Source organism: Neopsephotus bourkii, unplaced genomic scaffold, assembly GCF_033783945.1.
Source record: "Neopsephotus bourkii isolate Nb327-2 ecotype Australia unplaced genomic scaffold, CSIRO-AGI_Nbou_v1 NB_1287, whole genome shotgun sequence".
NCBI lineage: Eukaryota > Metazoa > Chordata > Aves > Psittaciformes > Psittacidae > Neopsephotus > Neopsephotus bourkii.
In genome coordinates, this window is record NW_026901771.1 from 2938446 (window position 1) to 2962669 (window position 24224).

At 42.4% G+C, this 24224-nt stretch overlaps 1 protein-coding gene across 2 annotated transcripts in view; it reads left to right on the forward strand.

The window, feature by feature from the left end:
- The window catches only part of GSK3B (glycogen synthase kinase 3 beta), a 144570-nt gene that overhangs the window by 111645 nt on the left and 8701 nt on the right, over positions 1 to 24224 (forward strand). Inside the window, exons 8-10 of one of the 2 annotated variants that reach the window (XM_061365476.1) lie at positions 7138 to 7233; positions 17561 to 17599; positions 19893 to 20079. In XM_061365476.1, the coding sequence (XP_061221460.1) occupies positions 7138 to 7233; positions 17561 to 17599; positions 19893 to 20079 (322 nt within the window). The remainder of the gene's footprint in view (positions 1 to 7137; positions 7234 to 17560; positions 17600 to 19892; positions 20080 to 24224) is intronic. The other variant, XM_061365477.1, reaches the window with a different exon arrangement.

Genomic DNA, 24224 nt, shown 5'->3' on the forward strand with positions numbered 1-24224 from the left:
CATAAATCTTTCAGCTGTCTCTTCAGTTGCTTACTCAGCTTTGATTATTCAGACTTAATTTCACAACGCAGCAGTTGGATGTTACACCTGGGTATGGAGGGTTTTCTTGCATTAGGCTGGAGAGTGACTTCCAAATGCCATGGCATTAAACTAGTCCTTTGTTCTCATGCAGTTCTTGGTGACATCCCCTCGGTAGCTGTGTTTATGAAGACAGAATTCTTGGTCTGTGTCAGTTGGTACGGCTCGTCCTTTCTGCAGGCTGCATGCCCAACATCCACAGTCCCTCGCAGCGTCAGAAGCGTTCTTGGCTTTTGTCAGATTTTGAATTGCTTTCAGCAGTCTTCGTGTAGTTTCATTTCACTCTTGCGCGTTCTTCTCCATCCAGTTGTACCTGGAGCCTATGGCATGTTTTCAAACCGCTCTGAAAAACTGTGCCACTCTAGAACCGCAGGATCATGTTTATGTGAATCAAGAGACGGTCCCTTTCTTAGCTGCTTTTTCTCTTGTTCTTATGTCTTTAAAGACAGCCTTTCCAGATTTCTCAGTCTGGCTGGGACACATTGATCTTTTACCACTTACCCTGACAAAATGATATTCGATATGGGGAAATAACTGTCTTGGAGTTCCATCTGAAGAAATAATTTAATCCAAGTACATTCTTCTTGAATACTTATGCTATTACAGGAGAGAAATCATGTGCTGCGCTTTTTCCAAAGTTTGATCTCGAATGGTGACTCTTCCTCCTTATTTTTAGCTCTTGCTAGCTATTCTGATGTTCGGTTATCCCACTGCTGGGAATATCTCAAGTGGGTAACCCAATACATTCATTAAAATTCATGCCCCTGCTGGCTTTGGAGTGACATCCCCTTCAGAAATATGCTCAGTTGAGCTGAACGCAGCTGGAAAGAAGGATCCCTTTGACCACGAGAGGGGTTTTTTGGGAGGCAGTCGGGGCAGACTCCTTCATAAATCTCCGACCTTGTGCACACAGCTTGCAGTGCAGCAGGGGGTGTCTTCAGACCTGCCATGCCCCCTCTGTGAAAGCTTGGGGGCATTCCTGCCCCCCCCAAGCTCTCCAGCACCCTGAAATGATCAAATTAAAACTGGCTGGGGTATCCCTCCCCAGACTAAAGCATCTTAAACCAGGATTCCTGTAGGCAGTGGTTACTTTCTTATTCCCTTTGCAAAAAGGGAATCTCGGAAGCATGATGGTTTTGTTTCCAAGGTAATTACTATCTTTGGAAAGGTTCCGTTTAGTATCCTTCCCCTCCTCCCCTCAAAATTGAAAATAAATAAATAAAGACTCATCTGTCAGCAGAAGGAAGCAGCAAGAATTGTCTGAGCAGCCCTGGGACACAGGGAGGACAGGAACTGCCAGTCTGCCTTGTGTTGTCTTCACCAGAAATGTTTTTTCCATATGCTGTAATCTTAGGAGTATGAGATGCATCAACTGACTTGTGAAAATGAGAGGAAAGGAGTTGCAGGGTTTCTGCCTTGGGTTTTTTGGTTCCTACTGGACTGAGTGATTATTCTTTGCACCAAAACTTGGCATTTCATGCTCATTTAGGGGAAATAAAATCATCTTCCTATAGTTTTCTGGGTTGGGGGGGAAAGGAGGAGAAAAGATATTAAAAGACAAACTCAATAGTATCAGGAATCCTATCCATGTGTAACTTTTTGGTCTCTGACAGTTTTACTGAGCCAGATGCTAAGTATAAACTGCAATTATAATATATGGCTCATGCTCAAATGTCAAGGTACTATTTTGAGCTCAGTTTTTGAAATAAAGCAAATTCAGTCACAGTAGTTAATGGGGAGAGAGGAGCCGTCTGTTCCGGGAGAATAAGCAGTAGGAGAACGCCTTTCATTTTATTGGATGTGGTCCTGTGCTGTGGACCTGCCTCAGCGGCTTTCCCATGGTCCTCTCTCCTTGCCCCTAAGGGAAGACTCCTGGCATTTTAATTCCCTCATGTCCCCCCACATCACAACTTGGCTGTTCCTGTGCTTCAAGTAATTTTTCCCTTCCAGTGCTTGCAGGCAGGCAGTGTAAAAACGTTGATGAGCAATTATAGTCATGTCAGCAGTGACAATGGGTTTCTTCCTCTTCCTGATGTATAGCTGCTCTCGTGTTTGTGAATAGAAGAAATCTCTATATTTAGTTGCCTTTCATTTGGTTTGACAAGAGAGTGTTGTGAAAGAAAGTGTATATAAAACAAGTAAGTTTCTTTTCTACCGCAGCCCTCTTGACATATTACTTCAAAAGTTGACCCGTGTTTACTGCTTGAGATGTCTACACTGTGAATTTTCTCAATAACAATTTGGCACACCTCTCCCAACTTTCTGAAGAGGTGCAGACATGTTTGTGGTAGTATTAATTATGCCATCTGCTAAGCCATGCACACCAGACTTCCTGGAGCATGATTCCTCATAAACTTGCTCTGTTTTCCCAGGGATGATCACTGTACCACCATGTAACCATGGCTTTCTAGAGGTTTCTGATTTAAATAACCACCTTCCCCCTCTCCAGTTCAGTCATTACCAGCTGAAGCTTCTGAACCCTTGGTGTCCCTGTGCTTTTAACTGGTTTTTACATTTGGGCTAAGATTTGTCAGTAATGATGGTTTGTTAGAAAGGGCCTTTATTCCACTGGGGCTTATTGAGACCATTGCAGTTGCCCCTTCCTCCTGTATTGCTCAGTGGTGTGGGTATGGTCATAAACAACTTTGTGCAGTTTTGCAGAGTGAAACCAGGTGTGAACAGCAGCTGTCTTTGGTACTGGGGTGTAACTAAGGTGTCTTTTGGAGCTGAATATCCTCCTATTTAAATTTACTTAGAAGAACATAAAATGAAGATCTTTATTTGTAATCCAATTCAGGGTTTATTCCAGATTCATAGGTCTCTGGTTCTTGTTTGGTAAGGATGCCATTACTGGGACATGATAGCTTTTCTCCAGTTGCTCGATAAACATATCATTACCCTTCCTTTGTGAACCTGTTCCTGGGATAAAACCTATCTGGGGAGCTTCATCCATTTACAGATTAATGTCAAAGGAAAACTTTCAAGAAAATACTTGGGAAACCTTTTCTGTTCAGGTTTTGTCCTAAGAGAACCAGAGCAGTTTCTGTCTTCTCAGCAAGTGTATTCTCTAGTTAATTGTAGATATTCCTTTATTTTTACTCAAGGGATGATGGCTCTGACAGGCAGGAAGGAAGAGCAAAGCTAGTTCAGCTGTTGGCTTCATTTGCAGGAAAATCCCTGCACAGAAATACCTGAAGGGAAGGAGCAAAGAGGGAGCCAGGCTCTCTGCTTTGGTATCCTGTGACAGGACAAGAGGCAGTGGGCGCAAGTTAAACCATGTGAAATTCAACCTGAACACAAGTAGATGACATTTTTTTAATGTGAGGGTGGTCCAACAGTGGAACCTGTTTCCCATCGAGGCTGAGAAATCTCTGTCCTTGGATATACTCAAAAGCCATCTAGACATGGTCTTGGGCAACCAGCTCTCGCCATTGCTGCTTGTACAAGGAGGTTGGACCAGGAGACCTCCAGAGGTCCCTTCCAACTTCAGCAGTTCTGTGATACTGTGAAACCTCTCTCCAAGGAACATCAGCTCCATAGTATTTTCAGAGTATAGCAAGAGCAGCTGTTTCATGGAGTAATTCTGCCCAAAATGTGCAAATTTATGCTTCTCCTTTGCATTTCAAATGGAAAGAGCAGTCACATACAGACAGGGTTTTTCTTTCAGAAGAGAGTTTTGCCCAATTTTGCAGTAGCTTAAATGATTGCTGTTACTCATCAAGGTTACTTGAATGTATTCCTAATATACTGAAAACTCAGTGTGAGTAAGTGAGGTACAGTTTCAAAACCATGCAGCTGACAGCGTTGGTTCATTGAAGAAAGGTCCACTACAAGATCCCTTCCAGATATGTCAAGTACTGGTACAATTTGATAGCTTGTCAGTTGATTTCATCCCACGTTTTTCTTTTGGATTGTGAATTAGTCACAGACTTCCATTCTTCTTCCTGCCTATTTTCATTTACCCTATATTTTCTGTTTGGTTTTGGGTTGGGTTTTTTGGGAAGATGGGGCTTGGGTTTTGGGTTTTTTTGCTTTGTTTTGTTTAGGGGTTCTGTTTGGTTGGTTTTTGAGGGGTTTTGGGTTATTTTTTTATTTTTGCTCTAATCTGCCTTCGCTACAGTCTGGATGCACAATCTGACTTTAGAATCCACAGAGAATAAAGTAAATACACTGAGTGGCTGATGTAAGTCACTTTTCCTTTTGTACAGTTACTTTGTGTGTCAGAGGCTGCTATGGAACTGAAAGGGCAGGTGATTTCTTCTTTCAGCTAGCATGATCTCTCTTCAGTACCTGTTTTTTAAAGCATTCATGAGACCTTCAGCACTGTTGCTTAAAAGGGTGTTCTTAAGAGTTGCTCCCTTCCATCATAGAATCATAGAATAGTTAGGGTTGTAAAGGACCTTAAGATCACCTAGTTCCAACCCCCGTGCCATGGGCAGGGACAGTCATGTGGAGTTACAGCTGTGTCTTTAGTGAAATAGTGTATGAAGAGACATTGCCCTTGCCTATCTCATCTGAGTTCTCTCTAAAGCTACAGGCATGCTTTAAATGAAGATACTTGCACCACGTAGGCTTCTGTTCTGAGCAGCCTTGGCAACCGAGCCAGTTTGCTGAATTTTGGCTATATTTAAAGAAAACCCCCAACTACTCTTTGCCTCTTCTCAGGAAGGCTATTAAAGGAATTTTGGAGGAGGAGGAAGAGGGTAAAGAAGGTAACCATGCGTTTTACGAAGTCCTGTGTATACCAGGGAGGCCTAAAACTTCGCCTTTAGAAATGGTGGGAGAGCAATACAAGTTATCCCTAATCGTTCAGGAATTTAACTAACCGAAAATACTTCCTAGGTTTTGGAAGTGGCTTTTGTCCTGAACCAGAATGAAAATAGTATTTGCAGGAGTGAAATCTCCTCATCTTCTACAGCTGGCAGACTTTGGTGGTCATGAAAGCTTTGAGAGTAGCACCCTCCTGGCAAGGCTGGCAGAAGGGTGGCCAGTGCCAGACAGAAAACCAGCAGGGAAAGGGCATGTTTTCTTGTCAACTCTTTTTCCTTTGGAAGTTGAGCAAAATCTGCAGAACCCTGCAAACACCCCCTTTTCTACCACGTGAGGAAAGCTGTAGAAGCTGAGTAGATAGGACTCGGTTAGCAGTGGGAAGGTAGAAGTTACGTGATCATTCATTTCATACTTGTCAGTTAAATCTCTTATCCAAGAAGCAAGTGCCTGAACAAGCTGCAGGGTTTATTTCCTCTGCTGCTACTGTTTAATCAAAAGATTGCTTTGTGCGTAGGTGCTTTAGTTTGTGTTTTACAGCTCGTGTTGTAAATAATAGATGCCAAGTTCCTTTCATAATACCTGATGATAGTTCCTCTGTTGCACAAATGAATTAAACAGCAATTAACTTGCTCTTTTCCCCCTTTACCTGAGTCTTTAGAGTGCATTTGTGTAATCTTCACTATTCTAACAGAATGAAAATGTTCAGTACCAGAGTATGTAATCAAATGCTTCTTTATCAAGCAGTAAGGTAGAGTGCTAACGTCATGTTGTAGATCATGCGTTTCCTGCTGGTGACAGTGCAGTCTCATGAGATGAGGTGGTAACATTATGCTAATCTCTATGGCAAGGGATTTGTCACAGGGTGAGAGTAGCGTGGCTACAGGGTTCCAATAGGAAGATGAACCTGAGCTCAGCATAGAGGAGTGGCTCCTCTGCCTGCAGCCCTCTACACTTCTCTCTGCAGAACAAAAGGATACCCAGTAACTGGGTGCAAGCAGAAAACAACAGGACTCCTTGAACAGGCTTTGCAGTTTTTATATACAGGTAGAAGGCAATGGCTCTCTTATGCTTAGTGCTAACTGTACAGAAAGCACTAATGCCATATGTCTGTCCGGCTTATTCCCTGAGGGGATTTCTGAAATCCTTTCAAAATCTATCCACCCTAACAAAGGGGTGTGTGATTGTGTGTTACTTCTACAACTACTCATTTGCATGTAAAAATAACATTGTACAGATTCTGGGAATGAGAAACACAAAGTTGTAAAAGTAGACCAGGGCTGGTATGCATTTTAGGTGCTTCCAGGTTAGGTTTAAATTAGGTTTATCTTCCATGTGGAAATATACTGGGACGGGGAACCACAACCAAAACCACACACTTTGGGGTGGGGGGAGAACCTGTCTGGCTCCCCTCAGTAGTAAGTGGCTGATCTTTTAAGCTCATCAGAGGTTCATGACTTGTAAAATGCAGTCTGTGCTACGGGTCTGATCCTTCATCAGCCATATGCAGCGAGCTGCAGTCCCAGAATGTGTTTGGCAGTACTGTTTTACAACAGTCTAATTAGAGTGAGCTCTCTTCCCCATTGAAATATCACTAAGTTTGAGAAAGGTGCTTGAATTTCGTAAACGACTGTGGAAGATAATGAAACTTTTGGCACTTAGCTTGGAGTATGAACTCAACTGCAAGCAAGAGTCTACTGAAGCTGGAGCGAGGGCTGCAGAGATGATTAAGGGCCTGGAACATCTGTCATAGGAGAGATTGTAAGAGCTGGCACTGAGGCAGAGAAGGCTTGGGGGGGTCTTACCAATGTGTATAAAATACCTGGTGGAGGGAACAGAGAACAGCCAGGCTCTTTTCGTGGTGCCTGCTGACTGGACAAGGGGCTGTGGCAAGAAGTAAAACAAGTGAAAATCCATTTGAATGCTATAAACCGCTCTTTTCCCTGTGAGGAAGGTTAAAGACTGGAGCAGGTTGCCCAGAGAGGTTGTAAAATCTCCTTCTATGGAGATGCTAAAAACCTAGCGGGACATGGTCTTAGGCAGCTGGTTCCAGCTAACCCTGCTTGAGCCAGGGGGTTGGATCAGAAGCTCCCAGGACAGGGAGGTTCATTCCAACCTAAACAGTTCTGCAGAAGTTCAGTTGTTTTGTTCTAAACACTGTATTAACTTACTAGTTACACAGATTGACTTCAGTTGTCTCAATGTATGATGGGTTATACTGAGCTCTTCATTACCATATGACTATGAAGCATACCAAAATGATTTGCCTTTTTTTTTCTCTCTCCTGTCTAGGTTCTGGGAACGCCTACAAGGGAGCAAATTAGAGAAATGAATCCGAACTATACTGAATTCAAATTCCCTCAGATTAAGGCACATCCATGGACTAAGGTGAGTCTATATGAACTGACTAATAAAGACATGTGGGCTCAAAGTAAAAATTGAAGGAGTTCAGTGGCTTGGTGACTGGCTTTCAGTCTAAACTGGGCACTCTAACTAAGCTGGGGACCTGGTAACTTCTGATGTTGAAAAGGAGAAGAAGCTATTGAAGCAGTGCACTGAAATGTCTGTTGGTCTGGGGTTTTTTGAGGTTGCCTACAGGTGTTGAAGGGGTTTTTTTAGTAATATGTCTATAGCAGATTGCAGTTTATTTAAATCCTGTCATGCTATAAATTGATATTCACAAAAGTCACCTGTAAATGAGAGAATGTTCCAGTGATAATGTGTGACATTTTCATAATGCTGGTACATAATGTGACACGGGCTGACAGTCACTTTCTTAACTGCTTCTGTCATAGATATTATTATATTTGTACTCCTATAGGGGTGCTGTTGAGGGGTTGGTTTTGCTTTCTTAAGGCTAACTAGCTTTCACAAGGAGACACTATTGCAATATATGCAAACAATATTATAACCTCCATGATCAAAGAGTAAACTGCTAGTATTGAAACAAATACATTGCCACACAGTTGAGCCATCTTCCATATGTCAAGGAATGAGTAATATTTGACTTGGGACACCGAAACAATTAATGGTTTAATTGGCCTCTTGGCTGTGGAATAAGTTAAATATAGAAGTTTAAGCAATTAAACCCTGGGTAGTTAACATTCTCTCTTTGCTGCTTGAGAAATGTCTGGTATAGTTGCAGTATATTCTCATCATATCTTAAAGACTCGGGTTTTATTCTGCTAAGAAAGCAGTGTGTGTATGTGGAAGGCTTGCATTCGTAGCTGAGCACATGTCCACGTCAGACTCTTCTGGACCAAATGCTCTGTGGTAGTAGAAACTCTGGATAAACTAATTGGAGTTAATTGATAGCAGGCATGTTCCTGATAGGTACATACCAGGCCAGGTACTTCTAGTCACTGTTATTGTGACAGATCCTCCGATGAGTTACGTGCTACTTCAGTTTTCCTTTTACCCACTGATCTCTCATTTGCATTTCCATATCAGAGTTTCTTTAAGTCATTTAAATGATTTATAATAGTATAAGAGGTAGTAAACCCAGCAAGGCTTTTTGATACCATATGCTAACAAGGGAAAACATTAGGGCAAATGAAATCCTTTGGAGTGGTCTCTGCAGTTTTGAATTGCATCAGCATTAAAGTCAGGAGAATAAGTCCAAAAGACTTATAGTACTGAATATTAGGGGCACATCTGAATTCCTGCAGTGAAGGTGTTTGGGTCAGGAATGGGTTAAATTTGTATGCAATGGAGTGCGGAGATGACCTGTAGGACACAGAGTTAAGCAAGCATCTAAGCTAGCTATGCAACTCATCTTCTGCCTGAATCATCTTTTAGGAATCCCTATGCACTTGATGGGCACTTAGACCACAACAGAGATCATCTGGCAAATACAAGCTTTAAGAAAAAATGAGACTTCTTCTGGAGTCTTTCTTCTTTCATATGAATGTTATTTTGGTCATTCTAAAGGATCACAAGTGAAACTGAGTCAATTATAAAGAATTGAGAGGAGCTTGCCACAAGATTAAATCTGCATTCTCGATTAGGGCAGAATCATTTCTGGGGAACTGTGCTTGCAACGTAGCTTTTGATTCTTGAGTCATTCTGCGCACAGCTCTTTTCTGGCATTGGCTGGGTGTAGCATAGCATTTAAACCAGCTTATTTACAATTGCATTACATGATACTTCATTTTTATGAGATCTGTACTTTTCTAATTCTACAAATGCTAAATTAGCAAAATGGATTATCCAGCATGGTGTTGGTAATGGTACTCATCCTCTCAGTGTATTACTTCTAAAGATCCTTTCCTTTCAACACTTGGAGCTCTGAAGGATTTAAATGGTAGTGTCACAGAGAATTGGTATTCCTTACCCAACTGTATTGGCATAACATGTGATGGCACATCAGTGGGCATATGCATCCTCTTGTAGCTTCCATAAAGCATGGGAGAAAAAGCACTGCTGACCCAGCTGTCTAATGAGCAGAAAAGGAATGACTGAGGAAGTGAAAGTTCACGTTTCTTTTGTTATAACTATGCATGTAACTAGAGTGCTACAGGGAGTTGCCAGCAAGGACTTGAACTTCAGGTTTCAGCCTCAAAAGCACAAGCCTTTACCATCTGGTGTCCTGATCTGCTACATTTGCTGTTACATGCTAGGTAAAGCGGAATGGCAGCTGGTGCTCTAGCAGTATGAAATAGGTTCTGGCTTTTTAAAGAGCTGGGCAAATTGTTTGAGACCGAATAAGGATGAGTCAGTACTCCTTGAGTCGTCCTTAGGAATATTGTCTCTCAGGTTCATTCAGTTTCAGGCCTAAATTGGTATTTTGAGCAGTTTTGTGGAAATTTGAAGTCTGCCTTCATAGATGTATCTTAGATTTTTCAGTAGAAGTGGATTGATATCATCCAAATACAGTATTGATATTCAAAGGGATGTAATAGTATGAAGACAGAGATTTCAAATTAACTGTGGTCCTTCTTCATAGATTAGAAGTCAAGCTAGCACTCAGTATCTTTCCATGCTGCAGCAATAATGCGAGTTCATAGTGCAAGCTGTTCTTGGACTGGTTTTTCAGTCTGTTGACAATTTGAAATTGAAATACTTTTGCAACTTAAGAGCTGGAATCTCTCAGTATAAAGCATACAGAGGCCTCTCTGTCTTCTCTCCAATATAGTTCTGTGTTGCCCAAGCACATGCATGTTTTTATACCAGTCCTGCACATGATGCAGATGATGATGGGAGTTCACTGTGTCCCTGGCTAACAAAAGAAAAGAGAATCTGAACTTTCCAGGAATCTTTTAAATAGTTCTTCCAAAATGGGACTTCTCTCTCTTCTGGCACCCCACACCACAACCCCAGCCCCAAAGGAGGAATTTGGGATATTTTGGTTCTTCTCAGAATACCAGAGTGGTTAATCTAGTAATGTAGCTGTTCTTTTCATCCCAACCTTCCTTTGTTTTCACTTAGTATAGAACATTTTTTATTCATAGAGATACATCCTACTACTTGTCTGCCTTGGTCAGCGAGTAAGTAGCATAAAGTTGTAAGAGAAGCAAGGGCTTGTCTTGTAAGGGCTGGGAATATCTTTTGACTGACTGATTCAATCAGGAGAAAAATGGGTAGGCTTTTAGACACACACTTGTTTGCCTGTCCATTTTTTCCAACTGTATCAGATCACTTGTCCTGGCTTCAGCTGTAACAGTCATTTTTCTCCTTCCCAGTAGCTGGTGCAGTGCTGTGTTTGGCCTCTAGTCTGAAAACAATGCTGATAACACCAATGTTTTTAGTTGCTGCTCAGTAGTGTTTACTCTGACCAAGGACCTTCTGAGTCTCATGCTCTGCCAGGGAGGAGGGGAAGTTGGGAGAAAGCAGAACCAGGACACCTGACACAAAGTAGCCAAAGAGGTATTGCATACCACAGCACGGCATGCCCAGTATAGAAACTGGGGGGGAGTTACCTGAAAGGCCGAGATTGCTGCTCAGGTCGGGCTAGGTATCGGTTGGTGGGTGCTGAGCAATTGTATTGTCAATCACCTGGGTTTATTGATGGGTTCTTTTCCTTTTCTCTTTTAGTTTTATATTCTCTCCCTTTTTTTATTCCCCTTATCATTATTAGGAATAGTATTACATTATATTTTAGTTATTGGACTGTTCTTAACCCATGGGGTTTACGATTCTCCTCCCCATCCTGCCTGGAGCAGGGGGTGAGTGGAATGGCTGCATGGTTCCAAGTTACTGGCTGGGATTAAACTACAACATCAGTGAATAAAAGTTACTATCCTTTCTGGAGGCTTGCTGCTGCTGTTTTTACTACGTCACAAGTTTCCTTCAGTGTCTTTCAGCTGCCTCAGTTCCTTGAGCCTTCCTTCTTCTTGGAAGTGCATTCTGATCTCTGCTCCTAATCTTTATACTTGTTTCTCTTCTGACTAAGCTTCATCTATATTTTATAAATGTGTGACTGGAAAGCCAAGAAGAAAATCTGAGATCAAGTGCAGGGTTGTACATCGCAGGGCTGTCGAAGTTCGGCTTTGGAGATTAGCTTTCTCTGAGGCCTTTTTCAGCCCTTTTGAAGAGGGGCAGGGACAGTAGGGTGGCTGACAAAAGGTCTAAATGCATGCTTCATAAGCTTGTGTTAGATAGGCGTTGCTTACCATGGCCCCAGTACAGCTGGCCTTTATCCTAGCATTACTCAGATGCTACCTTCAGATCTCAAATCCTTGGGGCTTTGAAAAACAAAGACAGTGCTGTGATTATTTCCAGAAACATGAAAAAATGTCCATGTACGCCGGCCCGCCTTTCTCCTTCTCTCCAGCTAGTGAAGGATCTCATTTGAGTAAGATCATAGCAAATGCAATATAATTATGTAGTTTAGGTCTCTTCTGCATGGGGGAGATGACTCATGTGGATTTATTTTCTTTTCCCCACCCAAGATACTTCCACGTTTGTTGTTAATGGCATTATAACGAACTGACTTATCTACTGAGCTGCAAGCATGTCCGTGGTTGGTGATGGCAGAACAACGCAACAGATCATATCAGCAAAGGTTGTTTTCTTTAGTCAAATCATAACCTCTGTCTTGTCTCTGTTGTGGAGACGTGGAAGGAGTTTCCACTGCAGGCAGCTCTTTAAAATGGACAGTGCATCTCTTAAGCATGCTGTAGTTCAGTGGCCTTTGTTTCTCCTGTTCTGAAGATACTTGCCAGATTGTTTAAGAATGCAAGCACTTTAAAAATACATACTGGGTGAGATAAGCTTGAGTGTACTCAGAGGAATGGCTTCATTCACCATCCCCAAATCTATAGCGAGCCGAAGTCTGAATCATAATTTCCAAGTCAGTGTTGAGATGGAAAAAGACAGGAGTCATTTGTTTAACAGCGGAAGAGAGAGAGAAACTGTCATGTCTACATTGGTTTGAGCATCCCTGCCCTTCTGCAGTGCACTCTTGTGGATGAACACACAGACTTTTCTCTGCAGCACTTTGCCATCACAATAAAGTTGCAGCAGGGTCTCTCCTGGTTTTATAAGTGCTTCCTTTTTCTTTCTTTTTTATTCCCTTGCTATTTATGCTGTTCAGGGTGCTCTTCTGTCTGTGTCTTCAAGCTAAATTATTATAGCAGAGGGAAACAGCATCTAAGGCTCTAGCTCATCCCTTCTGGCACTTTTCCAAAGCAATTAGCCACTCCTGGCTGCAGCTGAAGTTGTGCAGAACCACAGTTGGTTGTATGATACAGTAGCTCTGGATGTTGACTTTAGGATCCCTATTTCTGCCTGTATTATTAAATAATTCCTGCAAATATTCTAAAATATTTGGTAAATATTTTAGTCTGAGTATCTTCCATGTGTGTGTATTCTTTGTATACATTTACCATACTAATCACTTTACTTTGAATGTTGTCTTTTTTCTGTGCTTGTAGCAGGCAGTCCCCTTGCCTTCCCCACCCTCTGGGACTGGGACAGAAAGAGTCTGGTCTCTCTCTCATGACCATGTTTTTCCACCCTCCAGAATCAGTTTTATGTCTTCATCCTGTCCTACTCCTGCTCTCCTGGTTCTTGTCTGGTTCTTAAGCAGATTGTTTTGCTTGTAATGCTTCCAAAGTGACTGCTCATACTGTAGATTCGAGGAATACCAAACAGTAAAATGTAGAACTAGGCAGCTCATTTTGTCACTTCTAATTATAAATGATGACAAAAGACGGCAAAAATTCTTTTGTCAGAAATCCGGTAAATGGACTTGCATTTGAATTAAAGCTGAAAATGCAAACTTTTCTTTTGGAGATTGGGGTCCGATCTTTTGTAGAACTACACAGAGGAGATGTGATGTTTCGTTGGGTGCAGTTAGATGGGCTAAATCCATCTTAGAGCAGGGTCAAGTTTTCTGTCTCCCACCTGCATATTCATGATGCCTCCCTTCTGCATTATTTTTCATATAGTAGCAAAAAAACTCTTAAATAACATAAATGTTCAGGATTTGAATCTCATTTCTCACCTGGCTGACCATTCAGCTCAGCTTGCAAGCTCTGGGACAAGGGACCAGAGCAGACGCGTGCGGCCAGGAGAAGGGCGCATTTGCTGGTGGTGATTTGTGCCTGTTGTGAAATTGTGCCCTGACCTCTTTCTGAAGAGTACAGTTCTGTTTTTCACTTAGTGTATAATGACTTTCCAGGCAAAAAGTAAAAACGGCTCTGCTGGATACTAACTTAAAAGAAAAAGGACCCAAGTTCTTCTGGCATGCTCATGTTTTCCACTTCCTTTTGTAGGAGCAATGGTTTTTGACAGTGTAAATCTCTTATCTTCATCTAAAGTGTGAGAAAAGAAGCTAGGTTGGTTGGGTGGTAAATTACCCTGCCTCTGCCCAATTTATATGCAGTAAAGAAAGACCTGCTTAACAATAAATGAGTGAGCATGAACGTAGCATTAAGGCATGATTTGCATCAGTGCAACTACGGAAATCAGATGCTAAGTTTAATGTGTCTTCTGCAATGTACCATCTGTTTTGCTGTCCCACTGCAACACATCTGTCTAGGCTGTTCATAGCGGCTCTTACATGGAGGCTGGGAGTGCTTCCAGAGATCTGTTTATGAGGATTCTCTCTGAGAAGAAGGGGAGCTGTTTTGTTCTGCTTAGCTTTGTTGCTTTCCTTTAGAACTTGATAGAAGCAGAGCACATGCACTGAGTAATAAACGCTAGCTCGTTCTGTCTCCACTGGGTCTTCAGTGGAAGAAGCCCAGTAACAAGTGTGTGGTCTCAGCAAGAAGGAGCATTGGAGACAGGTTCCTGGTCCTGTTCCCAGTTTTCTGTTGGCTCATTTGTAAGCCACTTAACCCTTCTGTCTTTATTTCATTTTCCCCTAAGTGCCATCTGACAGGCATTCTTAACTAAAAAGGCATTTTGCTATTTCTTAGCTGCTTTTTGGAAATAATTCCCAACACCGGTGCCTCTGTCATGGACTTCTTTTAACTTCCACTGTATCTCATGAGTTTTAGGCACTTCAAAATAGCCAAACCGTGTATTTCAGAAATCCCATTCTGAAATTCTCAGGCCCTTGGAACAGGACCAGTCCCAAGGGCAGAGTTGCAGCCACAGCTTTGTCTTTCTTTGTGTCAGGTAGAGCTCGGAGCTGTCTTTCATGTGTCTCTTCCCTCTCCTTTTGTGTTTATGAATGTGTCATGTTTATCATAAGCTTTATTACATTAAACTTGCATAATTCGTGTCATAAAGTTGTGGTAATGATATTGTGTGATTGCAGATTTAAAAAGTTGATATGAGGGTCGTGTCCTGCATCTGACAACTTCACTTGTAAACAATACAGGCTTTTGGTTGAGGGGAGGAGTTTTGCCTCTTACCTAATGTTCATGTGCCATCAAAAATGTGCTTACAAACGGAAAGGAGATGTGCACAGACTGTCAGCCTGAATTGGTGGTGTGGGTGGTTCTTGGCAAAGCTTATGAGTCTCTGAAGCCGGTGAGGAAATTTTTAACCGTGGTGTCACAAACTTGATGCGTTAGCAACAGATGTCATTTTCAGAAGCCTCTGCTTTCTTAGGGAGCACAGCATGCGAGCAGTATTCACAGGCTGCATGCAGAACGCACAGGGGTTGATGGCATGAAATCATGTCTTTTAATACACGCTGGCTAGAAGAGCACCTTGGTGTAACATTGTGAAGCTTGGCTTTGGGGCTTAATTAAACCAAGACGACGGAGCTCCGTGTCGTGCATGGGAAGTCTGTCTGCAGAATGTCAATGAACTGGAAGTCAGAGCAACCATTCTGTTAAAACAATACTTAGCTCTTGCCCCATGTGGCTTTATTTGAGAGCTGAATGCTGATGTGAGTGAAGTAAAATAGGAGAATCCTCTGCTTTCTATGCTTTTTCTTTCATCTTTCCATGCATGCAAAAAATAAAATGAAATTCAGAAGGGGTGTGAACTCTGCTACACTGTTAGGAACTATTTCAAATTAGCAAGATAAAATGGGACTGCTCTGCTAGTGCACAAAGACTTCATCTAAATTGAAGTCTCTTGGGGTTTAGAGCTACATAGTGCACCAGGGGCAGTTAAGCCTGGCAGTCGTGTTTGAAATGTTGAAGGTGGTAGTTCCAGACAAATGAAGGGGAAGTAGCATAAAATAAATGACACTGATGGCAGCGTAACATGGAAAGGAGAGAGGAGTGTGTCTGACCTTGCTGTCTAGCTGATATGGTCTGTCAGTATTTGTGCGTCACCAGCATGCCTGAACAAAGAAAGAACTTGCACTGGTCCCTCAGCCTTTTGGTGAGGTACAGATTTATTGGGTTCTGACGGGGAATAAAGGAAAAAAAACCAAACCAATAATAAAAATCCCAGCCCCAAAAGCTGTCTGTGGCTCTGGTGAGTCAGCGTTTCCATCTGACATGACCAAATCATGGAGATTTTTGCAACTCGTCCAAAAAAAAACCCCAACCAACCAAAAACCAAAACAACCAGTGACCTGGGTCTCAGCCTGAAATTCATTTGCTTTGCAGAAACAAGAGGGTTTGAGTTATTGCAAGTGCAAATTTTCCTTGAAGAAATTTGTATGTAAAAGCCTTTTTTTTGTTTTTTCTTTCTTTTTTTTTCTTTTTCTTCTTTTTCTTTTTTTTTTTTTTTTTTGCATTTGTTTATCTCCAAAACAGGTTCATTTTTTAAAATGAAAACTTGAGCCTTCGGTCCCTCCTGTGGACAAATAGCCTTACCCAAGGTCTTGTTTCATTTTAGAAAAATGAATTGCTGCGCCGGTGGGGTAGTATTGGAATGCTTTCAAAGTTCCTGTCAGTGTTTTAGTTTTGGTTCTTTTTTTTTCTTTCGTTTGTGGACTTGCTGTGCCTTTTGCCCGGCCATATTTAGTCTGCCTACTAAATGTTAGTCCGCCCAAACACTTTACTTTGTGCACTTAGCTTTGTTTTCCTTTTATTTTTTCTTTCTCCTTTTTTCTTTATTTTGTTTTATTTAGTATTATTTATTATTATTATTATTATTATTTATTTCTCTTTTGCTTTCACCCAGATGTATTTTAGACCGAGACAGACTTTGCTCCATGGGCCGGATTTTAGTCCGTGCACTATATTTTAGTCCGCAGACTAAAAATAATCCGCGGATTATTTACTAACTCAATTCCCTCACTGAGAACTACAGAGACCCAATGCTCCTGCTGAGCCATACATCCCAGGGGGGCTTCCCGGCTTACAGGTCCCACTGTCTGCCTGTCCTCCCACCCCTTCCCACCACGGAGCACCAGCCCGGCATTGCCCCGACATTGGCGCTCCGTGGCATGGAAGTGCTGGTGTACTCGTTGCTGCAGGCAGCAGCCACTCGTGTAGTTCTCCGTGGGTGAATTGGACAGCTTTCCTGGTGGAACTGTGTTGAGTGGGAAGCACTAAAAGACTGCAGGGGGTTTTGCTTTTATTTCTCAGGGTGTTATTCGAAAGGGAGGTGGGAGGGGACAAATTGAGGGGAAAAAATTTAAGTAACGGGTGCGACGGGTATGAGGGGAAATAAACCCGCAATAGAGAGCAATTCAGTCCATACCCGCACTCCTGAGGTGGTACGTCCAGTTCCTGAAGAATCCTAAAGAGATAACGCCAGCAAACAAAATCCAGTGGCGGGGGAAGTCAATCCAAAATGGAGAATAATCCGCGGCGGCCTGAGGCACTCATAGCTCACGCAAATTAAAAGCATCCAAATTCAAAAGTAAAGTTCTCAGATTTTTCCTTTCTCTTCAGCACAAATTACAAATTGCTGGGGTTTGGGTACTTTTGGGAAAAAAAATCCAAAACCACCCAAAATTTACATTGTGTCTCTGGGACAGACTTACCAATGGGATGCACCTTTTGGGACAAAATAACCCGGCCCCATTTGTCTGTGGACGTTTATATCCAGGACCGAGGACTGAAAATTCTTTATGATGGGAATTTCAATTACCCTTTTAGTTCAAGTTAGAGTTTTGATTTCAATTTTTTTTATTTTTTTACTAAATGCACTGGCATTGGAACATAAATTTAATATAGAAATGTTTCGATACTATGCCTCACCATTGCACAATCGATTTTTTGGCATACACTGTGGTGAAGTTGGACTTGCTGCTATGGAGACTGATGTTTAAAGTTTCTAATTGTATAAACATTTTCTATGTCCCCCACACCATGGATTTCTTATAATATTGGCTATATTTTTCCTTGCTGGACTATTCTCTTTTGGATTGACTCCCCCTGTTTGGATTATTTCACTGCATTATCATCTTTAGGACTCGTCAGGAACAGGACATTTCACCTCAGGAGTACGGGTATGTACTTAAACATTTTCTCAAATTACTAGGCCTAGCCTTGAAAAAGTGGAATATTTGAGTTCAAACCACATCTTTGAGGCAGCAGCCAGGCAAATGTTGTACCATGCAAGGTGACAGAGATGAGATGAGTACCGACCGTAACTCACTTCATGTTAGTCACCGCTTGTTGTAGGGGAGGCCACGTGAGGCCTTCCTTTTCCATTTATTCCTTCCCCCCCATCCCTAGTTTAAAGCAGTCAGGGCAGACTTCAGGAGCTGCCAACCCCAAGTAACTCATTTCAGAGCCAAAGGTAGGCTGAACAATTCTCAACAGGGCTTAGGAAACAGGCGCTAGGGTTTCACCGAAAATGAGTCTGGGTGGACAAAGGAGCACTCCTATGGATGGCAGATTGGTGACTGCTGTCTGATGTGCTCAAGGTACTTTTCATCCTTGCTTTAAAGCAAACTATTCCTTGTTTCTTTTTTCCTTTTTAAAATCTGTACAACAGCTGATATGTGAGCTGTCCTGAGGGAAAAACACAGCCAAGAGTCAAGTACTTCAGCCTCAAGCTGTGGTAAATCAAGCCTGTTAAAACGTCAGTGTGAAGGTTCATGAGGGAGATCTTGGTAGTTTTACTCTCATGTTAAATACCGAGCAGCTTCTCTTGTGTGGATTTACCTCAAGACAAACTCATTTGTGCTACTTAGTGAAGGACAAAAAATGAAAAGAGCTCTTTTGGGGGTTTTTTGCTAGAGATTTTATTGTGGTCAGGCTGTGGCTTGGGAGTGACACTGGCATCCACTGAGCACTGTGGTCAGCAGCCCAAGCTCTGCCAGCAGCATGCAAAACCAGCTTCTCCCGACCTCCTGTGCACTCACGGCACGGTGGTCAGCTGAGGTTCTTTGCCAGCAGTGTTAAGCTGATGCCTTTCTTTTTGTCAGTGTAGGCCTCGTGTGAAAACTTTTTTGGTTTGTTTTGCAATACCCCAGTAGAAATCAGTTGTGCTTTTTGGGTACCTGGCTCTTTGGCTCCCCGAGTCAGGATTCCCTGCCACACCAGTTAGTACTGCACGCACTGCAGTGGTCCTGGGTGCTCCCGAGCCAGCTGGGCGCCAAGGGGATAAAATCTCAGTCTCTGGAGAACTTAGCATTTGTGTTTGATTCTCATTCAAGAGAGCATATGTGTCTTTGGTTTAAAACCTGTGCAAGTTCCTCATCTGTGATTAACGAGCATGTCATGCACTGAATTGTACTTATCTCTTATTTTGCTCCTTGCTGCTACGTGGCTTGGGTTCACCCACAGAGGGACAAAAGCATTTTGGGTTAGCTCCATTTTTACCAAAAATGCTGGCATCAGAATTTAACACTTGCAGCCACCCCACTCCCTCTTCGCCAGCCTGCGTATCACTTGCAACATAGCAAGGCAGAAGAAGTACTTGAGGGGACCATCCATGTCATTTTAACTCATATTTTGCTTTTGACATAATGAGAAAGGAAGATGGGGGTGTGATTAGTGGTGGGTAGGACTGTTCTTAGAGGACTGAAACAAAGCTGCAGTGAAGAACTCCTATTTGTAATCACTCAAGGTAGAAATCTGGTAGAGTATAATAATTGGTTCTCTTGACGCAGTTTTCAGCTGTCCTTACAAATACCAAATGTGCAGGAATTATCCCAATAAACTTATGGGAATGACTTGCCAGAATAAGGTCACGGAAGAAGTAACTTGCAAATTAGAGCTAAGACATTTCCTGCACCCCACCCGTGCTTTCCGTGTTGTTCTCCAAAGTTGAACAGCAGCCTCCATAGCAACAGTCTGACCTGCCTGCCTGCAAAAGTCCATGTTACTAAAGCTTCATTCTCTGGCCACAGAAAAAACACCCCAACCTGAAACCATAGCGAGGGCCTTACTCAGTTTTTACATTCAGTGAATCGTGCTCATTTGAACCCTCCTCCCCATCTCCACCCCATGTGCATGGCTGGAAGCACCTGTGTGTTTATCATGATTTTTGAATGAGTTTCCCCTTCATTCCTCAAGTTGTTTTTCTGAGTGCGCGCTCATGACGTCTCTTGCTGGCATTGCACCTTCACTCTAGTGCAAGACATTGCAATTAACCCTTTCTCAACCCCAGGAACTGGATTTTCCCATGCTTACTGGAGGACTTTGATTAGCACAACCCACAACTTGTTTGTTCCAGCTTGTTGGGCAATGAGAGGTTTAATTGCTCTGACTTGCTTCTGGTCAGCACGGAAAAGAAACATACCCAGACAACCTGTTTCTCCTGGCTTGTTTTCTCTTTTTGTCTTGTTTTAGGTCTTCCGGCCCCGCACTCCACCAGAAGCAATCGCGCTATGTAGCCGTCTGTTGGAGTACACCCCCACTGCCCGCCTGACTCCCCTGGAGGCCTGTGCGCACTCTTTCTTCGATGAACTACGGGACCCAAATGTCAAGTTACCAAATGGGCGAGAGAAACCTGCACTCTTCAATTTCACCACTCAAGGTAGACTGTGAGCATTGAAAGATCCCTTCTTTAGGAAGGAGCACTTGGATAAATGTTCGCTGTGATGCAGGTGTCATTCCCCCAAAAGTCAAAGTCTCTGAGCAGGACTAAGGTTATTAAGTGGTTCTATAACCAGCTCTCTTGTTTCAAACAGAGAGGAAAGGGACTCTGGAGAAATGGGTTACGGGATTTTCAGATGCCTGGTGCCTTCAATTCAAATCTTACGCAGGGTACCAAGGGCTGTTACTACTGGATTGCATCAAGAAGGTTTACATTTGCAGTTCAGCGTCTGCATCCTGGCTGCTGGCTTTGTGTGAAGTATCACGGTCAGCAGACCATGGAGATGAGATTATCATTTGGAGGTGATCCTGCTCCATCGTACCCGAAATGCCATAGCGAGCGGTAATGCATAGTAGGTTTGACAGGGAGGTTTGCAGTGTTGCTGCCCATTTTGATTCTAGGTATGAGGTAAATACAGAGGTGTTAGTGTCCTGATTTTATGTTCTATACGGTTCGTCTGGCATCACATTGACTCAGTCATTTAGAAACTGTAAAAATGGCAGATAACTAGCTTTTTATTTGAAGCCAGACCAGTATCAAATTTTAAAGCCATTGATATGTGGTTTGGGGTTTGCTTTTTTAAAACACAAGTGAAAAATGTAAAACTGATATCCCCTTAGAACAGTTTTGCCCGCCGAGACAGAGAATGTGACAAGTATGGCGTGCAAATATGTTAGTAATTAATTCTGGAGCTTTCTTGACGCGATTAGCTGCCAATTCTCATCCTTTGAGCAAGAGCAGACCTATGTGCATTTTCTGTTGAAAGTCCAAACCACCTTTTGGCTGAGTTAGTGTTAATGTAATTTTTTCAGCCTCTTTCGTGCATGCAGTGCCCATCTGCCAAACTGTGAAACAGATCCCTCTCCTTCAACATGTGGACCCTTTCATTTAGAAACAAAAACCAAGGGCAGCAGGGAGAGACAAAAAGTTTTGTGTCCAAAGCACAAACACCTTAAAGCTATCAAGAAAAGAGCTTGTGCTTCCAGGTCACTGCCCTCGGTGCTGATTTCTGCATCTACTGTTACGAATTTAGTAGCTACATTACAGGTCTTTCCTTGTTACAGTACCCATGAATTGCCTTTTCTGCCCACTCGAAGACAGTCTTCAAGTAGCTAAGATGGTTCTGCTCCCAGGATCGTAATACCACTTCACCCCTGTTCTTTTTGCTGTTATTTCCTACTGTTTCTTAGTGATGTTAAGATTGGGCTCATCTACTACATGAAAACCAGGATTTTAGAAAGAGTTGGGAAGCTTTATGGTGACTTTCTGTAAAAATCCTTAGGGGAGAAATAAATGTATGTATTGGGAACGTGTCCCTGGTTTTCCACTAGTCAGTGTGGAAACTGCTGGGAAAGCTACCCTAATGCTTAAGCAAATTTAAAGCTCCTTTGCCCTCCTTAAGGAGCTGATGTGCTCTCCCCTTGCACAGTGACTCATGGAAATGACAAGTGAAATCAGATCTCCTGGAGCAATTTCCTTAAGATTCAAAAAGGCGAGTTTCTGTCCTAGGCAGGTGCCAGTTTCACCATCTAAAAAGGGAAGGCAGGACAGAGGCTGGCCATGAACACGTTTTCGGATAAGCTCTGGTGTAGGTGACCAACCGAACTCAGGTAACAAGAGTTGGTTTTTTTCTTTTTAATAAGTAATTCCATTGCTTAGCACAGTGATTTTAAGAGCTTTGTATTTAATAAACGTGCATCAGTGAGTCTCATGTAGCAACAGTCCTGACTGCAACCAGGGAAGTGGTGGAGTCACCATCCCTGGAGGTGTTTAAGAGACCGCTCTGGGGCTTAGTGACATGGTTTCATGGAGGACTTGGCAGTGCTAGGTTAGTGGTTGGAGTGGATGATCTTAAAGGTCTTTTCCAACCTAAATGATTCTGCGAGTTACACAAGAAGCTTTTGCTCCTGCTGTGACCACTCTGCAGTCCTTGCTTTTTAGCCAGACTGTGCAAGACTGTTGAATGGCTAGTCCAGAGCAGAAATCCCAACTGGGAAATAGATCCAGTTATTGGAATCAAATGATGACTCATGTTAAGTCATCTGTGGTAATTTAAAAAGTGATGAAAGACATCTTTTTGTTTTGAGGAGCATGTGTTTTCAACAGATAATATTAAATTTTAGAAGTGTTTTATTTGGCTATATCCAGTTGCCTGAAACCCATGAAGTAGGAGGCAGCTGCAGAAGGCTTGAAGGCAAACCTGTTAGAAATAACAACATAAATCTGACCGTTAATGCACTGGATTGATTCTCAGACAGAACTGAACTGTCACACCAGATCTGCTGATCTGAGAACTGATGCTGCTCAGATACAGTCTAGAAAACTAAGTGAGAGTATATGGAAGATAAAGATCATGGCCTTGGCTGCCAGCAGGAGTTGCGGGGCATGTTGGTGCTTACTTTATTGTAGAGATGGGATCTCTTGAAGAGAGCTTTATCTGGCCGTTCTTAATGTATTACCTTTAAGTTCCTATTGCTGTTAAAACAAATATTATACATTAATTGGGGTTTGAAGAAAGTGTTTTGGCCAAAGTATTTCCACTAGCCACAGAGCTGGCTGTTAGACTTGCAAGACAGAAAGCATGGAAAGCCTTTTTTTCTCTTAGAAGCTGAATTTTCAAACAATCTGTGAAATGACTACCCTAAATTTCCTGAACTTGTTGTAACACGGTGGTGGTTGAGCTGGGTCACAAATGTTACTGTCACTCCATGTCGGCCGTTAGACACTGTAACATCTTTCTGTGATTCAGCACTTAGGAATGGTTATTGTGCATTTCTAACCCAAGTGTTTCAGTGTACTATCTGAGTGCCATCTAGGTTTTTCTTTTAAGACAGTATTTCTGCTCAGGTCCTAGAGGGGACAGTGGGACAGAACGAAACTTGCACAGAGTCCAGCACTGTTCCAGGCTAAGGAGAAACTGCTGGAACAGCCCGAGTTACATGGAGTTTGTTATTGTGAAAGAGCAAACTGATACAAGACTTATTTTTTCAGGGGCTTATGGGAATGTTGATAAGTGAAATGTAACAGTGCTGATAAAGAGCACTGCACTGTTTCCCAAGACCAAGCATTTTCTTGTGTCTGGGGAATGAAGACGATCTGGTGTTCTAGTAAAGTAGACGTTTTCATTCCCATCCCAGACACACAGCTCCTTACTGGATATGTAAACTGGCTGCAAATGGCATGATTTGATCAGAGGTGTTCTCTCAGCTGACGTGAATGGGGGTTGGGTCTCATAAATGAATTGGGATAGCAGCTCCGTTAACGTCATGGTATTGAAAGCTTTGTCTGGATTGCCTTGATCACAATACCTTCTTGCAACAGCAGTATTGGTTGTAATTAATCTAGCCTTGCATTGCAAGCTTGATTAGTTAAGCTAGCTACAGTTCAACAGTTTGACCTTCTTAATACTTTGTCAACTGCAGGTACTACAGGTCAGGCTTTTTCCTTGGTATTGACATCTCATTCTTACAGAGGTGATAGCAGCAAAAATATGATAGAACAAAAATGCAACCAAGTTCTCAAGCAAAGCTGCTACTAAACTTCAGCCAAGAGTTCAATTTACTGTGATCATTTCTTGTCTGAATTAACATGCTCCTGAGTGAAGCATCAAGACATTCAGAGCATGCTGAATTTAAGAAACTTCATACCAAGAAGGATAACGTGGGGTTTGAGACAGGAACAAGATGAGTCTTGTAGTCTCTATGCACATTCTTTAAGGTAGCTTCAGAAAAGTGGTTGCATTTACCTTAAAACCAAAAAAACTCTCTATACATGCCATAATGGGTGCTGCAAAAGGTGGTGTTCTGATGGCACTGGGTGAACATGTGGCAGTCTATAGCAGCATCCTCAAGGCACCACTTAGCACTGGAAGGTAGCAAATGTCGTTTGGTTTCCTTGAAGGTGCAGCTCTGCCTTTGTTTGGGTCATAGCTGCCAGTGGCGAGCAGAAAATAATGAGGGAATGATAAAAAATTCCAGGAAGTGAGGTAAGCAGCAGATTCCCACTAATAGATTTGAGAAGCATCTTGGATAAAATATTAAAGGAGCAACATTTTCTAGCACAGAGCAGCTAATACCCAAGGTAGT